At 36.4% G+C, this 13,577-nt stretch overlaps 1 protein-coding gene across 1 annotated transcript in view; it reads left to right on the top strand.

The window, feature by feature from the left end:
- Positions 1-13,577, top strand: part of LOC148953298 (apoptosis-inducing factor 1, mitochondrial-like) — a 71,687-nt gene that overhangs the window by 31,601 nt on the left and 26,509 nt on the right. The window contains exons 6-7 of the mRNA XM_089088468.1: positions 3,525-3,665; positions 7,134-7,245. Of these exons, the coding sequence (XP_088944594.1) occupies positions 3,525-3,665; positions 7,134-7,245 (253 nt within the window). The remainder of the gene's footprint in view (positions 1-3,524; positions 3,666-7,133; positions 7,246-13,577) is intronic.

The raw sequence follows: 13,577 nt of genomic DNA, 5'->3' as shown, positions 1-13,577 counted from the left end.
AGGCTAGTTAAGTAACTTCCTGCCTAGTTAAATATATATAAGAAGATCTAAGATTCAGCATTATCCACTTATTAAGATATTCTTGCTGTGCCTAAAAGAAACAATTTATCTGGCTAGTTGGATATTATCCCAAAACTGCATAGCCTAATGGAATTTATTGATCCTCCTAGTTAGATATATATCAGCAAGTGTTAAGACTTGGTATTATCCACCTAGTTAGATATTCATGCTGTGCCTAAGAGAAATTAATTATCTGGCTAGTGGGATATTAACCCCAAACTGCTTAGAGAATCTTCTTATCTGCCTAGTTGGATATATATCTGACACTCTAAGCAACATTATTATCCAACTAGGTAGATATTCTCTCAGCCTAGGAGAAACAATTTATCTGGCTAGTTGGATATTAACCCTAAACTGCTTAGAGTCTTCTTATCTGCCTATTAGGATGTACATAAGAACAACTAAGCACCCGTATAATCCACCTAGTTAGATAGGCTATTCTTGAATTGCTTAAGAAAAACAAATTATCAGGATAGTTCAATACTAACACAAAAATGTGTAATGGATTTTACTTATCCTCCTAGTTGGATATATTAGGAGTGTTAAGACTTGGTACTATCCACCTAGTTAGATGTTCATGCTATGACTAAGAGAAATGAATTATTTGGCTAGTTGGATATTAACCCCAAACTGCTTAGAGAATCTTCTTATCTGCCCAGTTGGATATATATCAGAAACACTAAGGAACATAATTAGGCTATTCAATTAGTTAGATAGTCTCTCTGTCAAATAGACACTGATTATCTGGCTAGTCTGATAATAACCTCACACTGCAAAGAGTCTTCTTATCTGCAAATTTGGATATACATATGAATATCTAAGCTCTATCATTATACACCTATGTCGATAGGCTATCATTGCTATAACTAAAAAAAATAATTTATCTAGCTAGTTTGATATTATACGAAAACTGTGTAATGGCCTTTACTTATCCTCCCAGTTGGATATAGGCTATATCAGAAGTTTTAAGACTTGGTATCATCCACCTAGTTACATGTTCATGCTGTGCCTAAGAGAAATGATTTATCTGGCTAGTTTGATATTAACCCTAAACTGCTTAGAGAATCTTCTTATCTGCCTAGTTGGATATATATATCAGAATCACTAAGATACATTATTATCCAACTAGGTAGATATTCTTGCTGTGCCTAAGAGAAACAATTTATCTGGCTAGTTGGATATTAACCAAAAAATGCTTAGAGAATCTTCTTATCTGCCTATTTGGATATATATCCAAAACACTAAGCTATGTTATTGTCCAACTAGGTAGATATTCTGTATATTGCATAGACAGTCAAATATTCAGCTAGGTAGGTAAAGGTTTAAGAGTCTTAAAAATGTTATTATCTGTCTAGAATGATATTTTATCTTGATACTAAGTGTAGTTGGATATTATTTTTACATTCTATAGAATGTAATTTTTTAAAGAATATCCATTGGGCACCTTCCCATTTTTGTAGATAGGTGCTTGAAACCTCTACAGCAGGGCTCTCTTATACGCTGGATATGATGGTGTGATTTTCATCAAGGTTCTATAACTTTTAGGGGGTCTTTCCCCTTTTTTTTCTAAAATCAGCCAAATTTTCTCAGGTGCATAACTTTTGATAGGTAAGACTAAACTTGATGAAACTTATACATTTGAAATCAGCATTAAAATCGAATTCTTTTGATGTATCTATTGATATGAAAATATCGTTTTTTAGAGTTTCAGTTACCATTGATCCGGGTCGCTCCTTACTTACAGTTCGTTACCACGAACTGTTTGATTACGGCAAAAAAAAATTATCTAAGTTATCCTCCTTTGGTTTTGTCCTCCCAATATTTTTTTTTTGTTTTTCACCTTTTCTTCTTACTTACTTGGATAAAATACACTCTGTCAAGGGGCGGGGGGCACAAAGATAAAATTGTTATTTTTACCTTTTTGGCCTCCTATAGCTAACCCCGCCTTTAATATAGCTGATTGTAAGTGAATTCCATAGAGTTTCGTCCCTGCCAGTCAATAAAATCATTGTCACGTGAAGAGATTGTCACGTGTCACGTGAAGTCACGTGTCACGTCATTGGCTGTCAGCGAGGAAAATAGTTGGAATAAGCTGTATTGAGCGCCGGGTAAACGTCTAAGATGGTTCAATTTATTCGTGTCGAGCAAAGGCTTCATTTATCTTTTTTTCACTTTTTAATTTTTGACTTCTCTTCATGATTAAAGCCGTGTTGGTGTAGGCTCACACTGTACTCGCTTATGATCAATACTTGCTTGATGTTGCAATTAATTTGCTGACTTGAGCAATTTTAGTTTCTTTGTCAAGTTTACTGGGAAAAATTTAAATTATACTGGGCAACCGCACAATTTTTTTTTTCTTTACAACTACAATAACAATGGTTTTCATTATACGGAGAGGTTTTTTCTGAACAATCGGAATGATTTTTATGTATAATTTGTTATTTAGATTTTTCTGGATTATATTTTTTTTTATTAAAAAATTTTTGACTTTAGTGTAAATCTGGTAGTTAGATGTAGTGAGGAAGGAAGTGGGCCAGTTGTGACAAAAAAAGAAAGTATAAAGTAGGTTTAGGTTGGGTGTTATTCTACCCTTTGTAGGGGGTATAGTTATTGTCCTAAGGTGATTAAATCTCGGGTCGCGTGTCCTTAGATTCTGCCAAATTAATTACCTTTGAGCGTACCTACTGGGAGTTAACGAGAAGCTTAAATAAGATTGTAGAGAGGTTGGTTATAATATTATACTTTTATTTATGGAACACACGATTCAAGGTCTGGCTATATATAAGCCACGGAGATTAGTTGTCCCAGAGGATCTACAATTATAAGAATACTATGAAAAGGTACAATACAATAAGATACTTAAACTTTTACTCTTTTCCGAGGTACGCCCAAAAAATAAACGTATAGAGGTCAGCCCGACAAATAGATTAGTACGACCTCGGTCCCAAAAATCTTATGTTTTATACTAAAAATTAACCACATCAAATCCGGCCAATTTAAGTACTTATCCGCGAAAGTAGTTATTTAACAATTTCCTTTTTAAACCTCACATAAAGGATGTTTTCTCTTATCTTAGTAAAAGGTGGTATTTCTAAACTTTGTATCTTATATTTTTTGCGTTATAAATATTTATTTCATATTAAATTATTTCTGCTTAATTGGATAGGTTACCACATGGTATACTAAATTTTTGTTTTAATTATATACTTTTTAACCTTTTCTTTATTTTTACAAATTGGGAAATTAGTTTTTTTTTGTTTTGTTATCTCTAAGATATATTGCCTATGGCAGTTATTTGTTTTCATATGAAACTGTAGTTATAATCTTGACAACTTGAACATTGCTATCCCTAATTGTCCATTTTTAGGAGTCAAGTAATCCCTTGAGACGTGAGTTACCAAGGCTCTGTTTGATGTAAAAAATGTTTGTTTTCTTTTGCCATAGAAAAAAAAATCCTATTCTAGGTAAAAACTGACCATGTCGTTGTTGCCATTGGCCTTGAACCCAATGTAGAACTGGCACGTAATTCGAACCTTGAAACTGACGATAAGCACGGTGGATTCCGAGTCAATGCTGAACTTGAAGCCAGATCAAACTTGTGGGTTGTAAGTTCTGTTTTATCCTTTGAATTGAGCTTTTATACCCACGGATATTTCGTTGTAGCCTCAATTTTGTAGTTGATTTAGGTTGTATAATTATAGTCTGATACAGAGATGTTGAAGGGATGTGTTCTCAAAACTAAATAGAAAGAACACACCCGGTCCCAAAATAATGAGAATGAACCCACAACCTAAATAAATAATAGTTCAATGAGTATCGGTAGCTTATAAGAGTGGGATCCGGTGCTAGTGTCGACAAAAAAAGCTATCAACGCCATCTAGCTCTTGGCGACGCTTTTTTCTGGCGCGGCATTTTTTCTATTGTAATAACAACAATAACTAACTTAGTAAAATTGTTAAAATTAGGGTTGTAATAAATATCTGATCTCAGTTCCTGACAGAAAAATGATTAGGCGCCACGCGCTAGACGGCGTTGATAGTTTCTTGTCGACAGTAGTGGCAGTTCTCACTCTTATAAGTTAGCCATACTGTTTGCAATAGTCCACAAAGTAAATAATAAAATTGAATTCTGATGCTGAGCCGCATAAAAGAAATTTGGCGGATTCTAGAATTGACAGGCCTCCCTGAGAAATACTGCAGACTATTCAAAGCTCTACACCATGGGACGGAGAGCTGTGTTCAAGTGAACGGCCGGCGCAGCCCGTTCTTCCAAATCACGACAGGAGTTCGCCAAGGATATGCAGTGGCCCCAAAGCTCTTCAATGTCATCATAGACTACGATATGACAAGGACTACCTCACGTCTCAGCTTAGGACTCAAGTTTGGAGATCGTGTCATTGCAGATGCTGATTTTGCCGATGACTTGGCCATTCTGGCGGACTCCATGGAGCAGTTCCTGGAAACGCTTCGAATCCTACGAGAAGAGGCTGCAAAAGTAGGACTGCAGATAAACTGGACTAAAACGAAAATTATGGCCATAGACCCATTCTCCCCTGCTGCCAATCCTTCAGTTAGCCTGGATAGAACAACTAGTATCGAAGTTGTCCAAAGGTTCACCTACCTGGGCTCTATAATTTCTTCAGATGGCTCGCTTCTTTCTGAACTACAAGCGAGAATATCCAAAGCGTCTTCTGCCATGGGCAGACTGAACCGTCACCTCTGGCGAAAACCAAACATCAGTCGTACAACGAAGCTGCGGATTTTCAACGCCCTCGTCGGCTCTGTGATGCTCTATGGAGCGAAACTTGGCAAGCTTCAGCCGCAACCCTCAAGGCAATTGATGTCTTTCAGTCGAAGAGCCTGAGGAGGATCGAAGGTCTACGATGGCTCGACTTCGTCAGCAATGAGAAGCTGCTGCAGCTCAACAAACAGTCTCGGTTTTCGACCCAAGCAGCCGAGCGAGCATTACGATGGTTCGGACACCTACTTCGAATGCCTCCACACATACCTGCGAAAACGATCCATGACTTCGACCCTGTCAAAGCCGGTTGGAAGTGACCTCGCGGCCGACCGAAAAAGCGATGGTCTGACAACCTGTCCGAGTTCCTGACGATGGCAAATATCAGGTTGAGCGATGTGCAAACGCTTGCCATGGACCGAAGTGGATGGAGGAGGCAGACGTCACTCTCTACGCCGAGCAGCGCCCGGCAGGAGACAGAAGTCAAGTAAGTCAAGGCGATATTACTTTCCACTTGAAATTCTGCACGTGACCATCAGCCAGTATTAACACTGTTGTTACACTGCGTTCAGGTTTCTCTTGATTTGCGATTTATGTTCATTTTTTAAGATTGAAGCTCCGATCCAGTTCAGCTAGACGGCATTCTTAAAAGAAATAATTTCATTCTTATTATTAGGACTTGAAGGAATACATTTGGATTGAAATAAGAATAGTTAGAATAATTGTGTCTGAACTTTGACAGGGCGAGTATTGCATTACTTTGCAACGGAATATGCTGTAGGAGAAAGGTTTTCAATTGCGGTTTACTTTGAAACGTTAGACCCTAAGTTGACGTCCTTTGTCCGAAGGGCGAGGGTTCGAATCCTGGTTTAGCCAATTATTTGATTTGGGACGGGAGTCAGTGGCTTGACTCTGTAAGCTCAGCCAGAGTCGACCCAGCTCTAAATGGGTACCTGGGGAAATCTGGGGAAGGTAAGCAGGAAGGGTGTGTGAAACCACAGGATGGCTGGCCCCCATTGCAATTCCTGGCTGAAGGGCCTTGAGACGGAGATCACCGCTGGTTTTAATTTTATGGGTCTAATGCCGTATCCTTTACCTTTTACCTACCGTAAGTTGGGTTCTTTTTCTATTCTTTTGTTTTCGAAAAAATAGAAAAATACATATATCAAAAAGTGAAAAGCTTTCAGTTTTTTTGTTTTTTTTTTAATTTACAAAATCAGTCAAACATACATTGAGAAAGTGCTATTGAAAGTATCATCTTGATATTTTGCAGGGCTCACGATGACCTCGATAATCAAGTAAAGCATAAAACAAATTATCATAACATATTGAGTCATGTATATCAGCTCAGCCCCCCCCCCCCGCCCTCAAAAATATTTTTTCAGCTTCCATGGATCTGTGAAAACTATCCTTCCAAGTTACTTATGACAAATATAAATTGACTAGTCTTGGTTGTTAATACAAAACATTAATAAAGGGAATTTTTAAATGCCCCTCAGGGCTATTGCGAAAGCAAATGAAGTTGTAATTTACCATCTTCTAGGCAATTTTTAAATTATCAGAAATATCAGACTTGTATAAATTTTGACATTTCAATGTTTGTAACATGAAAACCATATTTTTTGGTGCCATCTGTAACTGAATGAAATGTGATGAAAAGAAGAAATTTAAAATGTAGGTAATGCTCACCGAACTAGTAATTAACACTAGTATAACGAGATGGCAAAAAACTATTTTTATACACGAAGAGAGTATATTTTTAGTTCATTATCTCTCCAGGTTAAAGCGGAGATTTTGAAACAGTCTTGAATTAGGTGGAATTCTCCCTCTCCTTTGAGTATTTTTGAGGGTTCTTTTATCTTTATTTTATTTTGTTAGTTTTCCTTTTAGACCAGAAAAGCCGTTTTTCAAAATCTAAATTAAAAAAAATTAAAAGATAAATTTATATGGGAGAGAAAATGTCCCATCGCCATTTAACGTCACTCTCACACCTGTATTAGGAGTGTCTTTAAGAGGGAGTCCCTGGGAAAATGTCCTTTTTTAGGTATTGCCTCCGTCCCAATTAAGCAATAAAATTATAATGAGATTTTGAAAGGGCTATTTGTTATATATTATTATATATATTTTTTACATATTGCTATTATATTATTATTATATATTATGTTATTAGTATATATATATATTTATAATATATGTTATAATATAGCCCATTCAATTCAGACTTTGAACAGGGCCAATTTTTAAGATATGACCACAACCGTCTAACAGTTTAATATACATTTGAATCTATAACATGGTGTGTTTGTTGAACTTGATTAAAATAAATTTAATTTAAGGCGGGTGATGCTGCATGCTTTTATGACATTAAGCTTGGTCGAAGACGAGTAGAACATCACGATCACGCAGTTGTTTCTGGACGTCTTGCCGGTGAAAATATGACTGGTGCAGGTATTTTGAACATTTTATTTTATTCTTTTAATTCTATTTATTCCTTTTTCATTATTTATTTTTTATTAAGGTCTTTTTTTTATTTTAAGCATTTGAACTTTCTGTAAAATTCTATTGCGACATGAAGGACGCCCATTACTTTCTGTCAAAAGCTCTCGCAAGCTCTTTAAGTTATTGCTTCGTGGTTCTTTTTGAAAATTCTATGTTAAGATGTTAGATTCAATTTCGGTAATCACCAAAATACAATTTTCATAAAACTATTTAAATTATTGTTTCATATTTAAAAGTTTTAATAGAAGCATTATTTCCTTTGGCTGAAGTTTTAGGTGAAAAAAAAAATTAGGTTTTTGCACGAGAACGATGTAATAATCGAACTGGAATATGACTAATTCTTTGAACTAATAAAAAAAAACGTCCGAAAAAGTTTTTTAAAGAAAAGTATAGGCCATTTTAAACTTAAGCTCGGCAGATACAAATACATGCTAAAATTCAAACTTAAAACGACCAGAAATTACTATCAAAGAATAAATGAAACCCAAAACGAACAGAAATTAAATAAACAATCATAGAAAAATAGATCTTAAAGCGAGTAATGCTTAGATTGAATTTGAAAATCAAGCTTAAAACGAAAAATATTTTGCTATTGAAGTATAGATGAAACTTAAAACGAACAGAAATTAAATAAACAATCAATGCAGACAAATATACAATAGATATTAATGTAAATGAATAAATAAATCTTAAAACGAGGGAAACTTAAATTGAATATGTAAATCAAGCTTGAAACGAACAAAAATCACTACAAACAAGAGTTCGGGTATCGCCTCCTTCTCTCACTGTAAATGCGTAAAACCTAGTCCGTCATTGGCACCTTACTAAAAACCATATGCGTCTTGAACAGTCTTGGAAAGTATAAACAACATCAAACTGAATATTTGATGTATAATGAGATTAGTTGTTGAAAGATCCATCAGTTCAATAATTCATTTCACTCTAATCTTAGTTTTATTTTCAGTGCTGAAAGAACTGGAAAAGAATATATTTGTAATATCATTCTTTTTCAGTGAAGCGCCAATAACGCAGTAGGCTTTTGGTTTTTATGTACAGTTAAGGAAGGGCAGTATCCAAATTCTTGTTAGTGAAACTATATTCGTCTTGAACAACTTTAGAAAGATCTAATAAATTAAACTGAATATTTAATGTATAGTGATATTAATTGCTGAAAGCTCATCATATCAATTTTAATGTTTATTTTCAATATTAAGTACAAAAAATAAAATTGTTTTTCATTAAAGTGCCAATGACGCAGTAGGTTTTCGACTTTTACAGTGAAAGAAGGAGGTGATACCCAAACTCTTGTTTGTAGTAATTTTTGTTCTTTTCAAGCCTGATTTGCATATTCAATTTAAGTTTGACTCGTTTTAAGATTTATTTATTCATTTAAATTAATATCTATTGTATTCTTGATTGCACTGATTGTTTATTTAATTTCTGTTCGTTTTAAGTTTCATTTATACTTCAATAGGAAAATATTTTTTTTTTTTTAAGCTTGATTTTCATATTCAATCTAAGCATTACTCTCTTTAAGATCTATTTATTCATTTATATTATTACTTGTTGTATGTTTTTTGCTATGATTGTTTATTTAATTTCTGTTCGTTTTGGGTATCTATTTATTCATTTATATTATTACTTGTTGTATGTTTTTTCTTATGATTGTTTATTTAATTTCTGTTCGTTTTGGGCTTAATTTTTTCTTTAATAGTAATTTCTGGTTGTTTGAGTTTGAATTTTAACAGGTATTTGCATCTGCTGGGTTTAACTTTAAAATGGCCTTTACTTTTCTTTGAAAAATTATTTTTCGGAAAGTTTTATTTAACATTAATTTTTGTTCGTCTTTTATTGCAAAAAATTTCAAGTTTTTAAAAATTCCTTATTTCAAAATAAAATCAAAAAAAAAAAAAAAAAAAAAAATCAAATCTTCATCAAAGTATCAAAACTGGTATCAAAGTAACAATATCAAAGTGAAAAAAGTTTGCCCCCTTTGAAGTTTATACGACGACCCTTCTATATGAGACGCGCCTGGAAAAAAAAGGAGTTTGGGGGGAGGCTAGCTGTCCTTCCATCACTTTTTAAGAGTAAAAGGTGAATTACAGCTTCCAATTTCCAATCAAATGAGCCCTCTATGAAGTTTATACGAGCATCCCTTCCATAACAACCATATATGCCCCCAGGGTCTAACTTACAACGCCTACCCTCGGGCCCTGGGGGGCTTAGTCGACACCGGAGTTTTTGTTACCTGAACTTTGAACTATTTTTAACAAAATGTCTGCCTCAAAATTTTTATCTGATGCATTTAGGGCGTGGAGGGGGGGGGGGGAGGGCTAGTTGCCCTCCAATCTCTTTTAATTCTTAAAAAGTGAACGAGAACGTTCAGTTTCCAATCAAATAAACCCTCTCCGAAGTTCATACAAGCATTCCTTCCATGAAAACGATATATGCCCCCAGAGCATTACTTACAACGCCTCCCTCCGGGCCATGGGGGGTTGCGTCGACACAGGAGTTTTTCTTATCTGGCCTTTGAATTATTTTTAATGAAATGGCTTTTATAAAAATTTTATCGGATAGGCTTGGGGAAAAAAGGGTGTGTGGGGGGGGCTAGTTGCCTCGGATGTCTTTTGACTAGAGCTAGAACTTTCAATTTCCAATCTAATGAGTCCTCTCTGAAGGTTATACGAGCATCCCTTTCATAAGAACCATACACGCCCCCAGGACAACACTTACAACGTCTACCCCCTGGGCCCTGGGGGTTAGGTTGACACCGGAGTTTTTGTTATATAATTTTTGATAAATTTTTAAAAAAACTAGCTATCTCAAAATTTGTAGCGGATGGTTTTGGGGAAAAAAGGGCCAGGGGGGGGGGCTAGTTGCCCCTAAATCTCTTGACTCTTAAATAGTGAACTAGAACTTACAATTTCCAATTTAATGAGCCCTCTATGAAGTTTATACTAGCATCCCTTTCATAAGAACCATACATGCCCTTAGGGCATAACTTAGAACACCTTCTCCCGGGCCCTGGGGGGCTGTATTGACATCGTCGTTTTTCTTATCCGATCTTTGAACTATTTTTTTTAACAAAATGTCTATCTCAAAATTTTCATCATATGGGTTTGGAAAAAGAATGAGTAGGGGGGGGGCGGCTAGTTGCCCTCAGATCTCTTTTGACTATTAAAAGTGAACTTGAACTTCCAATTTCCAATCAAATGAGCCCTCTCTGAAGTTTATACGAGTATCCCTTTCATAAGAACCATATATGCCTCAAGGCCTAACTTGAAACTCCTGCCCCCGGGCCCTGGGGGGTTGTGTCGACACCTGAGTTTTTGTTATCTTGCTTTTGAACAATTTTTTAATGTAATGTCTATCTCAAAATTATTATCGGATGCATTGGGTTACCTTCCAATATCTTTTGACGCTTAAAAAGTAAACTAGAACTTTCAATTTCTAATCAAATGAACCATCTCTGAAGTTTATACGAGCATTCCTTCCATAAGAACCATATATGCCCCCAGGGCATAACTTATAACCCTTGCCCTGAAGAACTTGGGGGGGGAGTGTCATGGTTAAAAATATAATTTCCAGAACTTTCAACTACGTTGAACAAAATGGCTATCTCAAAAATTTTGATTGGATGTGTTTAGGGAAATGGTCGGCGTGAGAGGGGGGTTAGTTGCCCTCCAATCACTTTCGACTATTAAAAAGGGCACTTGTCCTTTGAATTTCCAATTGAATGAGCCCTTTTTGAAGTTTCTTCGACAAAGCTTTCTATAAAAAGCTTATATGCCCTCGGGGCGTAACTTACAACCCTTACCCTGAGGGCTGTGGGGGAGTGCCCTCCTCAAAAATATAATTTCTATCTGGAAACCAACTACGTAGAACAAAATGGCTATCTCAAAATTTTGATTGGATGTGTTTGGGAAAATGGTGGGCGTGGAATTTGGGGAAATGGGGTGTTCGTTGCCTTCCAATCACTTTTGACCCTAAAAAGGGTACCAGAACTCTCGATTTCCAATCGAATGAGCGCCCTTTGAAGTTTCTACGACGACCCCTTCCATATGAAATGCCTCTGGAAAAAAAAATTTATAGGCAGCGCAATCGTGCTGCCTAAGTAAAGAACGATGTTCGCACAATGTATTATTGTTTTTTTCCTTTAGACCAGGGCACTTCGTATCGAAGGAGTTGTCGTAGAAACTTGGAAAAGGGCCAGTTCGATTGGAAATTGGAGTGGCTTGTGCCCTTTTTAATAGTCGAAAGTGATTAGAAGGCAACTAACACCCCTTCCACGCCCACCATCTATCCAAACACATCCAATCAAAATTTTTAGATAGCCACTTTGTTCAAATTAGTTGAAACGTCCGGAAATTATATCTTTGAGGATGACACTCACCACACAGCCCTCAGGGTAAAGGTTTTAAGCTATGGCCTGGGGGCATATAAGGTTTTTATTGAAAGCTTTGACGTAGAAATTTGAAAAAAAGGGCTCATTCGATTGGAAATTCAAAGGACTAGTGCCCTTTTTAATAGTTGAAAGTGATTTGAGGGCGACTAACCCCCCTCTCACGCCCACCTTTTCCCCAAACACATCCAATCAAAAGTTTAGATAGCCATTTTGTTCAGCGTTGTTAAAAGTTTTAGAAATTAGGTTTTTGAGGATGATAACACCCTCAGAGCCCTCGGGGAAAGAGTTGTAAGTTATGCCCTGGGGTTACGTAATGTTTTTATAGATAGTGATGTTGTAGAAATTCAAAAAGGGCTCATTGGATTGGAAATTAGAAGAGCTTGTGCCCTTTTTAATAGTCGAAAGTGATTGGTGGATAACTAACACCTCTCTCACGCCCACCATTTTCCCAAACACATCCAATCAAAAGGTTAAAAAAGCAATTTTGTTCGAAGTAGTTGATACGTCTGGGAATCATGTTCTACACAACTAAACTCCCCCCACAGTCGTTACCATAGAAATTGTAAGTTATGCCCTTGACGCCTAAAAGTTTTTTTTTTATAGAAAGCGTTGTCGTAGAAAATTAAAAAAGGAATCATTCGAATGGAGATTGGAACGGCCAGGGCCCTTTTTAATACTCGGAAGTGATTGGAGGACAAGTAACCCCCTCTCACGCCTACCATTTCCCTATACACATCCAATGAAAATTTTGAGATAACCATTTTATTCAACGTAGTTGAAAGGTCCGGAAATTATGTCTTTGAGGATGACAACCCCCTCACAGCCCTCAGGGCAAGGGTTGTAAGTTATGCCCTGGGGCATATAAGGTTCATATAGAAAGTGTTGTCGTAGAAACTTCAAAAAGGGCTCATTCGATTGGAAATTGAAAGAGCTAGTGCCCTTTTTAATAGTCAAAAGTGATTGGATGGTAACTAACCCCCCTCTCACACCCACCACTTCCCTAAACACATTCAATCAAAATATTGAGATGGTAATTTTGTTTAACGTAGTTGAAAATTCTGGAAATTAGGTCTTTGAGGATGACACCCCCCCTCCCAGCTCTAAGGGTTGTAAGTTATGGTCTGGGGGCATATACGTTTTTATTGAAAGCGTTGTCATAGAAACTTCAAAATGGCTCATTCGATTGGAAATTGAAAGGGCTAATGCCTTTTTAATAGTTGAAAGTGATTGGAGAGCAACTAACGCCCCTCTCACGCCCACCATTTCCCCAAACACATATAGTCAAAATTCTGAGATAGCTGTTTTATTTAACGTAGTTGAAAGTTCAGGACATTAGGTCTTTGAGGATGACAACCCCCTCACAGCCGTCAGGGCAAGGGCTGTAATTTATGCCCTGGAGGCATAAGGGGCTCCCAGGTATTTATAAGGTGTTTTTAGAAAGCGTTGTTGTAGAAACTCAAAAAGGGCTCATTCGATTGGAAATTGAAAGGGCTATTGTCCTTTTAAAAATTCGAAAGTGACTGGAAGGTTTGACGTTTTAATAGTGAAGATCGATGTGGGTACAATGTATGATTATTATTATTATTTTTCGTTTAGACCACGGCAATTCGTATCGAAGGAGTTGTCGTAGGAACTTTGAAAGGGGCCCAATTGATTGAAAATAGAAAGGGCTAATGCCCTTTTTAATAGTCGAAAGTGATTGGAGGGCAACTAATACCTCTCCCACGCCCCCCCTCCCATTGGCCCAATATGTTTAAATACTAAATGTTACCTTAAGATTAAATCAAAAATGCACGGTGCTAATGCTAATTCCCAATAAGGCATCTCAGCAGTATCCCAAGAACGACTGAGGGCATTATTTTTGAACTTTCGGGGC

The sequence above is a fragment of the Artemia sp. Qi Xiang Cuo genome, chromosome 4, assembly GCF_049724085.1.
Source record: "Artemia sp. Qi Xiang Cuo chromosome 4, ASM4972408v1, whole genome shotgun sequence".
Taxonomy (NCBI): domain Eukaryota; kingdom Metazoa; phylum Arthropoda; class Branchiopoda; order Anostraca; family Artemiidae; genus Artemia; species Artemia sp. Qi Xiang Cuo.
This window is presented reverse-complemented; position numbering and strand designations above follow the sequence as displayed.